The sequence below is a fragment of the Micrasema longulum genome, unplaced genomic scaffold (assembly GCF_059751315.1).
Source record: "Micrasema longulum isolate JH-2025_06_02 unplaced genomic scaffold, ASM5975131v1 h1tg003098l, whole genome shotgun sequence".
NCBI lineage: Eukaryota > Metazoa > Arthropoda > Insecta > Trichoptera > Brachycentridae > Micrasema > Micrasema longulum.
The window spans coordinates 49066-58750 of NW_028280198.1; the positions used below are offsets into that span (position 1 = coordinate 49066).

Sequence of the window (9685 nt, forward strand, 5' to 3'; positions counted from 1 at the left end):
TATCAACAATGTTTTGAGTAGGTCCAAATGTTTGTAGACAGGCCATATTTCCTCCCGAGGAAGTTATTTAGAAATACATTTGTTGCGACAGCGAGGAAAATTCATTACAATAATAATAATATTACTTCACAAAACTTAACAGATGGAAGAGTTGAGGAAATGTGAATTTTTAAACAGGCAGAATGGTGAATGTTACAAATAGTGTAATGTGCCCACTTAAACCAGCTATGACAGGTCATAAAACCTGTAAATGTCTAGACCTACATATTCCCTTCTCAAATTTTTTTTCGCTCTCTGTTGCAACAAATTCAGAAATAAATAACTCCCCAGGGCGGAAATCCAGCCAGTCTGCAAATATTTGGACTTACTCAAAACATTGTTTACGAAATTAAATAAAAATATTTGTACGTATATAGTAGTACAGTCTATTTTAAACGCAGTCGGATACCTACATTTCAAAGGTAAATGTTGAATATAATTAACGAAATACATGAATTTATGCTTAATGGTAATAATTACTAAGCTCGTCTACGAATGTTCCCAACAGACAAATGGCCGGCAATTACAGTGTTGCAATTCTAGAACTACGCTACGCTAGAATATTTCCCGCCAGGAGTGGCGAAATTTAATGGCGAGCGGGAAACCTTTATGGCAACATTGAAGCTCATATGCTCGACTTCATGGCTTTACGGTAGCATAGATAATGTTATGGTGAATGACTTTTTAATGTGCAAGAAGGTACTTCTCTTTTTAGGGTGCAGGTGGTTTTTCTCTCTTCAGTGGTGCATAGGGCACAGCATTAGAAAACTAAAGCTGCGTGTTTCCATATTACAATATTAAAACACCTGTTTTTATCAGTATGTAGACTTTTCCAGGAATTGAACCTAGGACTTCAAAATGGTAGGCGAACGCGCCAACCTCTTTACAACGAATCGAAATTATCTCTACCTTTTACCCGAGAGCGCCTATCGAGTCGAAAACATTCGTCAAGGGTTCTGGTTCTATTTCACACACAGAACTGTATTCTTTATCTGTTTGGTCACAGATATTGACAATTGGCTTTATGATTATTGAATGTACGTTATAACTTTTTTGTGTTAAGCTGTATGACAAATAAAAAATTAAAAACCTAATTAAAGTCGATTAATCTTAATTTTATCGTGTAATATGGATTACGACCGACTGGTGTAAAATTAGCCTAAAATTATGTTTTGAAAAAAAAAACAATCAAATCATCATGCCGTTTCTCCGTAGGGGTAGGCAGAGAGGATAGAACTCCATACTGATCGGGTTGTGGTCCTGTGGCTAGTGTCTCGGACTCACGGACCAAAGGTCTGTGGTTCGAATCCCACTTTACCCCAACTTGATTCCAATTTCTAATAGTGAGTTATTTACAACTCGTTGAAAATGGCCCTAAAAATTAAATATTTGGGTAAATCATAAGAACGCAAATATTTCTTTTTATTTAAAAAAAAAAAAAACTCTCTTTTTAAAAAATACCAAAATAGTTTCTCCTTTAAATAAAGTGCTCAAAAGCCTTCTTTTTTGTACTCATTTTTTCTGCCAACCCTTTTGTGGTTTCAGAATGTTTTCAAATGTATCATTACCATACTCGTGTCACTTCGTTTAGATGACCAGACGTTATGGTTTGGGTGAAGAGGACCCCATGCGGTGTGGGGATCCCCCCAGGGTGACCACACACCCACTAAACCTCGAAACAACCCTGAAACAGGGTGACCAAGTTTCTGACAAGAACAAGAACCGCGATACTTTAAAACTTTTCGTGGCCCATAAATAACAAGCTGGAAACTTTTCAACAATGCAAGAGAAGATGACAAGAGTTGTGAATGAAATATAGTACAGATTTATACGTTTTTTAATTAAACCAAACTAATATCAATTTTATTCAAACTTTGCATAATTCAATTATCAAATTGCTACTACATAAAGATGTATACCACCAGAGGCACAATATTTTAATATCAATAATCTAATAGGAATAAATCTTATTTAATAAACTCTACACACGTACACAGGTACAACTTATTTTTTATTACATTGTATCCTGTATAAAAAAAAAATACGTATTAGATCTTAATATCGTCGTTGCGCCAATAATATATGTTAAGTGACATTTCGAATTTTTTAAAAGAGATAATTTAAACAATGTGTCTTTTTATAGAAATAAAAGACGAGTGATACTTTAATCCACAAATTTGGAATATCCAGTGACCGGTTTCATCACTTTTGCGACATCTTCGAGGCTGGTATTGATAGATAAAATATAAATTAAAAAATATAAAATAAACCCAACATAGAATTATTAATGAACAGATAACACACGCGCATAACACAATTTTGAGGGCCATTTTCAACGAGTTGTAAATAACTCACTATTAGAAAATGGAATCAAGTTGGGGTAGAGTGGGATTCGAACCACGGACCTTTGGTCTGTGAGTCCGAGACACTAGCCACGGGACCACAACCTGAGTTGTATTTTTTATTTACCTTGCTTATTATGTACATTGTTTATAATTCACAAAAGTGGATTTTTTTGCTTTTAAAAAGCTTCTATTTGATCTTTAAGTGTTGGGATCAGGTGGGATATTCTATAGTGAGCCTAGCGGCAACTTCTGGGGTATAAGCTCCAGTGAATAGGACACCACTTAAAACTCCTCAAGAGAAGCCGACCTGTTGACAGTCACCGACATGCCTTCCGTTCCACTAAAATGTGTTCCCATGTTTGTATTTTTCTAACTTCTTCTAATTTTAAGATTTTTTAAATACAACCTATACGAAAAAATTAACTCCTGTTCTCCACTGCAATATATGTATGTTTTATTATGTATCCTAATATATTTGCTACTAATATGAAATGATTTTTATTTTACTTTATTATTTTATTTTTATTTTTCTTTCTTTTCTTAATTATTTTTTTAAATTTATTATTTTATTTATGAATCATATAACACAAAGTATTTTACAAGTATAATACGTTGAAATTACATTCCCAGGAGTTACAACAACTCAATTCGGGACATAAATAATATTAGCATTTAGAAAATAACACATATTGAGAACAACAAAGAAACAAAGCAAGTTTAGCACCTTTATAACTAAATTCACAACAACAATATATACGCCTAAAACCTTTTCTTACACAAGAAGAATAAATATTTTAAAAACTAACGCTTTTAAGCATAAAAAAGTAGTGAATCTACTAAGGGAGATAAGGTCATTAACATCACACGCCATGCAGATGATGCTGCCATAGTGATAATGAGAACATATCCATCTCAGTTAGCATTTAATTAATTTTTATTTTTCGCTCCTTTCTTTGTGTAAAATGCATTTCTGTCTTCATATTTAAAAATGCACTTCTGTTCTTTCCACTTTTATACGAATATGTAAAGATGATATTTTTGATATTTTTTCTAAAAATCATTTGTATATTTTTTGCTACTTCTTTGTAAAATACATGTCTGTATTTATTTGAATATATGTATGTAAAAACATGTAAAAGCCTAAAATGCGTTTAAATAAATAAATAAAATAAAATATTTTTTTTTTTTTACCAATGTCCTTCAGATAGAATTGAACGAAGTTATACAGAAAGCAGCCAGTCCACAATTTTGAAAAAATAAGATATTGGTGTTATCGGGTGCAGTAAGGTCAATTCTAAGTTCTGCTAAAAACAGCCAGGCCGCTTTCATACAACAAAACTGTAATAATCATCTTTTGAAAATAGTGCCGATCACAAAAACAGCATTTCTCAATTTGCAGAAAACACGTAGAGCACTAGAAAAATCTTGCGGTACTTAAAAAATATTAAAACTGGTAAATACGTAATTAGATTCTTGTGTATCTTATGTGTTCTTATGTGTAACTTATGTGTTCATTGTTTATCATTTATCAAAGTTAAAAACATTCTAACTGTTAAGTAGATTTGATTATTCACTATTTTCACAAACGTGCCATTATCTCAGTCTCACTTTTCTATGGCTGGCTGCTTTCTGTATAACTACGTTCAATTAAGAATCGTAAATAAACCGCATACGCGCATCAAACAGAAGGCTACAAAACTACTCTTAAACTAGTAGTTTTACGTTTTGAACCATTAATTTCTTTGTAGACGTCGCTCATTACTTAAACATTGAATTGTTTTTCCATCTGTCAGATTGTCAAATAAAAGGGACATTTCGTTAGTGTTGCCAGGGTAGTCAAATTTTTTACGCTACGTTGCTAATCTAAAGAGAGAACTAACGAAAATTGGACCTCTCGGATCAAACAATGCTGTGGTGGACATTTGACCGACATTATCTTTTAAACATCAAATATTATTTAACATGACATAAAAATATCCGTTTTAGGTCAAATAAAATTGGTTTTTAAAAAAAAATAAATTACTCTTATCAAACGACCCTTTACTTATATACTCTGTTGTGTCAATCACTGTTTTCGCGTGTAGAATAAAATTTTAGATTAATATACAAACTGCTTTTTAAAAAATAATATTTAACTTACAATTGTGCTATGATTATATTTTTTGCAATCTGGCAACATTACGCGGCGAAAGTGGAGCAAAATGGGGGGTTTTTTAGACACAGTCCGAAGTATTCAAATATGGTTCTTTGCTCCTTCTGGGCTATTCTTAATTCTATGGTCCTTCACTAACTTGACCATGTAAGATATGGCCTCTCGTGTGAGTTTTTTATGAAGTTTTACCGACCCGATGTCGCACGAGTCTTCACCCAGACTCCTGCATCGGGCCTCCAGCTGTTAGCTAGTTGAAAGAGAAACTAGTTAAAATCAAGAAAAATTCACAAAAAAGTCGATGGATGTTAAAAATTGTTTATCGAATTTCAACAGAGATGGAGAAAAATTAACTTAATTAAATTAAGAGAAAAAAATTTGGAAGTGTAGATATTTACAGGGCTTATGACCTGTCATTGGCTGGTTAAGTGGCCAATTTACACACTGTGTAATATTCAACTATTTTTTAATCTCAATGACTTCGTAAGGGCCGAAATCCAACTTTTGTCTACAAACATTTGGACAAACTCAAAATATTGTATTAAAACTTGATCTTATTTAATATTTTTAATGTATGGACAATAATTCTAATAGATTTTTGTATTCGTGTACTTTTGTTAAAGAATTGAACGATTAGACGTGCAGCTCCATTGTTAAAAATCAAAATTAAATTAAGTTCCTCAAACTTCTATATAAAAATTGATCGATATTTTGGGTTTCGTTCATTTAAAAAAAATCCCTTTTCACACCTAATGGTTAGAGAACTGCGTTGATACGTCAATCGCTGCGTATCTTGATTGTTTTTATCACATTGAAGGTAAAAGGATTGGTCTTACGCTTTAGGTGTCAGTCCAGAGACAATGAAATATTTTAGTGTAAAAACAGCTTTTTAAATTATTATTATTTATATATATATATATATTTTATTTGAAAATTTATTTATAAACCCTTACGGATTATTACAACCATTTTACAAAAATAATATAAACATTTTTTATTCATACTCTCTTGTTCAAAATAATATTTTTTACATCTTTTGAAAAGTTTGTCTGAGTCTTTTGTTTAGTTTTGTCTGGTAGTTTATTGTATAATTTCAGTCCCTGGTTTATTAGTCTTGATTGTCCTTGTCTTGTTTTAGAAAGTTGTGGATGATATTTTTCTGATTTTCTCGTATTATGTCCATGTTGACTACATTTTTTTTCAAGTTTTAGTTCTTCGTCTACAATTACATCAGTGGCTTATTTATAGATAAATTTTAATGATTCTAGTTGAATGAGTTCAGTTATATTTAATTGCTTAGTTTGATTAAACAGTTCTCTAGTTGCAGTTAGATAGGAAGGTCATATACTAACTTTAATATTTTATTTTGTTGTCTTTGTAGTCTGCTTATGTCATTTTGATATCCTGTTCCCCATAGTAGTTGCGTATAACATATTTTAATTTTAAAATAGGCTTCATACATTAGAATTTTTTCCGTTTTTAGAACAAAGATTTTGATATTTAAAAAAAGACTCGATTATGTCGCTACTTTGCTGATTAAATTGTTGATATGAATTGTCCATATAAATTGCCTGTCTATTGTTAGTCCTAAGTATTTAACATGTTTAATTTCAGTAAGTCGTTCATTATTTACGTAATAATAAATATTTCGTATCAACCATGCGGGAAATCAAACACGAGACCTCTTGCATGATAGGCAAACGCGCTGACCACTTCACCACAGGGCTGAGTTTAGTTTTACTAAATATTTTTAGGATCTCCAGTAATAAGACAATCATTTAAATATAAATTTCAGTATCATTTTATTGTATCGGTACATAAAAACTTTACTGTTCATACAAAATAGTAATGAAATAAAATTAAAAACTCTTCTTAAATGCAATAATTTAACTGTTTTTTTAATACGCATTTTCACCGTTTACTTATAACCACAAAAAAAAATGCCTTCACTCTTTAATTTGCTAATCGTAAAAACCTTGTCTATCCAATTTTACTTTGTCAGCAAAGAATCCAATATATATAACGACGAAAAATTGTAGTAACGAAGACACTACGCAGATACCTGAAAATATTTCCGTAATGTTGTGAACATATGACGTCATAGCAGCGACGCAACCAATGGCGTAGGAATTCGACAAATCACAGGCCAAAGGACTTTCGCAGCAGGAGTCAGGGATCTTGCACCCGTAGTCTTCAACTCCGCTGTACCCGCAGCACTGAAGCTTGGTTTGAACCATCGAGAAATACTCTATCGACGTCTCATTGCCTCTCGCCGAAGATATAAACTGCTCCTTGAAAACTCTACCGATGTACGAGCTGATGTAGTCAACTTGAAGTACAGCGAAGCAGGCTAGGCCCACTTGGACGATGATGAGAAACAGCATGAAGAAGGAGTACATAAAGAGCAGGGTACCGTTCTCAGTCATCACTCCGACGCATCCGATTGTTACTACCAGAATAAACATCGCGAGCCCAACTGTGTACAGAATGGCAGAGGGCATGTGGAGAGGAGTTCCTTGCAGAATATGACCAACTTCCCTCAGCCTCATCATCACTCCGTACCCAGCAAGCATAGTAACCAAAGACAAGACGATACACATCATGTTCATAAAATGCATCCCGATTTTGTAAAGATTCATTTTGCTGTCTGTTACTGTAACTGGTATTATGACCTTATCAGAAGACATATAATAATTTTATTTATTTGAATACGGTAAATTTCAGATTTTGAGATAAAAATATTAACGACTTGAAATTTACTTCGGTTTTGACGCCTGGTTCAAATTGTTTTGTTTTCAATTCAATTTTAAATAAAGAATTTTAAATTTAAATACATATCAAATGTACCTACCGAAAAATCAGTTTAAAAATACCTTTAAATGCATTCTACATAATACAAGGTAAGAAGTGTATTATACATTTGGTTGTGTAGTGGTTGGCTCGCCCATGTGCTGCGGATGCCTCCTGAGAGCCTTAACCACGCTTGCCTACTTTTTAAGGCATCAGGTTCTCGCCGTTCTGGACGTCCTCTGCTGACTGTTCGTTGGTAATTTATGTCAGACTAATGGGCCGCGAACCTGACTTGAGAGGACGCATATAAGCTGGCATCCAATAGAGTTGCATGGAGGCTCTTTGTGGACACCGTATGCTTCAACTAGGGAGCGGACATGGAATGATCATAATTATCAAAATTATCATTATTTTACATTGAATGTTCTTCATAGGATGAAATGGTCTCATTTGGTTTTAGAGGTATGATGTTTTAGAAATCGCAAAACCCCAAAATATTTTTTCCTGAACTTCGTTCAATGTGACTCTCGTGGTTTATCCATTAAGGTACAGATTTTTACTTTTTTTTTCATACAGTCTATTGCAATATCGAAACTCGAAGAGAATCACAGCGGTTTATTAAAAAACTATTTTTCTTCTTCACGTGTCATGTCGGGTCCCCCCGACGCTGACGATCACTTGAGAGAAAGCTTCCCTATCCTGAGCAGTGCGAAACAGCTCCTCCACAGTTCTAGGTCGAGCCGGGAGTTTCTTCGCACCCCTGGTCCATTTAAGGACCGCCCGGGACTCGGGGATATTGTTTGGTTTCTCTTCATAGTGATATCCTGGGAATTATTGACCGAAGTGGTTTCCCGTTGCCTTCTTCGGTGGAATTTTCTGTCGGGGTTACCTACCCTTAGCTGGAGGGGTCCCGTTTTATGGCGCCGGACACTCGCCATTCATCCTCTCCCTATCTGCTATGGCACTGATGTTAATGCCAGTGGCCACATTGCTCAGGGCTCGCGGGGCTAAAGAGACCATTCATGGACGCTAGGGAGTAGGACTATTGGTAGTGTTGCTGATGGAATGCAACTGCGGCATTACACGGCATTTAATATGTACATATTTTCCAGCAAAATATGCACCACCGCGGCCCTACCAAAATTTGAACGATTATATAAAATAAATTATCACTATTTCATGAAAATATCGAGCCATAATTGGCAGAACAACGTAAGCGACAAATAGTGAATTGTGAAGGAGAGGGTTTTCTAAAATGTTTGTTCCATATATATTTTTTTCAATAATTCGGTAACTGGGATTGATAATAGTTGGTTACTGCCAATACAATACTGGAATGACAGCCAAATTGTTTTTTGGTGGTGTTGTTACCACCTTTATGTAGGCACCTAGTTGGTGGCCTAATTTTGTGATGTACAAAGTTATGTGGGTGCACAGAATGAGAGCAAGTAAAACAGGGTACTTACGTTTTACACAAAGATTTATTCACGAAACTAAACTACTGAAGCTAACACATTGAAAGAAGGATTCTAATAACTATATTAGGCAAAATAAAATGAAGTTGGTAAATCTAAATTGGCGGTAATTTTGTGCCTCGAAGACGCGTGTGGTGAGGTCGGAATCCGGTGGTTTTCTCCCCGCCGGTTTGGCCCGTTCGTACGCTCTACGTCGGCGTTCGGCAATGTTCGGCTCGTGCCGTCGTTGTCGACCCGCCACACAGCCCCTTCCAAGTTTTGAAATCTGTTTTTCAAAACTGACGCTGTATCACCCTCCTGCCGCTACGCGTTGTGTATGCCGGTTGTTCTGTTGGTGTTTCCGTTTCTGCTGGACTGGCTCGTTCTTCCGCTGTCTGGAACGCCGGCTTGCACCTGTCCAGCGAAACCTTTTTATGTTCGCCATCCACGTCCAGTGTTACCGTCTTTTCCGCCCTGGTGATGACCTTGTAGGGCCCCTTGTAGTTCGGCATCAGGGGTTTGTACACTCTGTCGTCCCTCAGAAACAAGTGTGTGGCTCTCTTTAGTTCCGGGTGGATGAAAACGTTACCTTTATTGTGGTGCTCGACTGGCCTTGGTTTGACGTTTTGCATGAAATTTACCAGTTGCCTAGTGTAGGAGTCCGGGTCAATGTAGTCGTTCGTCTGCTCCAGGATGTCTGCTGGTAACTTTAGTTTGCACCCATACAGCATCTCTGCTACTGAGTGCTCTGCATTCGTGCGCAGTGTGGCCCTCAGTCCGAGTAGTATGGTGCTGATCGATTTTGTCCACGGAACAGGGTGGTGAGCTTTAATGGCCGTCTTCAGCGTTCTATGAAATCGCTCGATCATGCCATTACTTTGTGGATGGTAAGGCGTCGTGTTGGAGTG

At 35.5% G+C, this 9685-nt stretch overlaps 1 protein-coding gene across 1 annotated transcript; it reads right to left on the bottom strand.

Moving 5' to 3' along the window:
* Window positions 1-6494: 6494 nt before the first annotated feature.
* On the bottom strand, window positions 6495-7106 carry LOC148271101 (23 kDa integral membrane protein-like). Its single transcript, XM_088241837.1, has one exon. It carries the CDS (start codon window positions 7104-7106, stop codon window positions 6495-6497), a length of 612 nt encoding a protein of 203 aa, XP_088097963.1.
* Window positions 7107-9685: the final 2579 nt, after the last annotated feature.

Excerpts from the sequence above, each read along its gene's own strand:
- LOC148271101 (XM_088241837.1), bottom strand. The coding sequence starts at position 7,106 with ATGCTTGCTGGGTACGGAGTGATGATGAGGCTGAGGGAAGTTGGTCAT.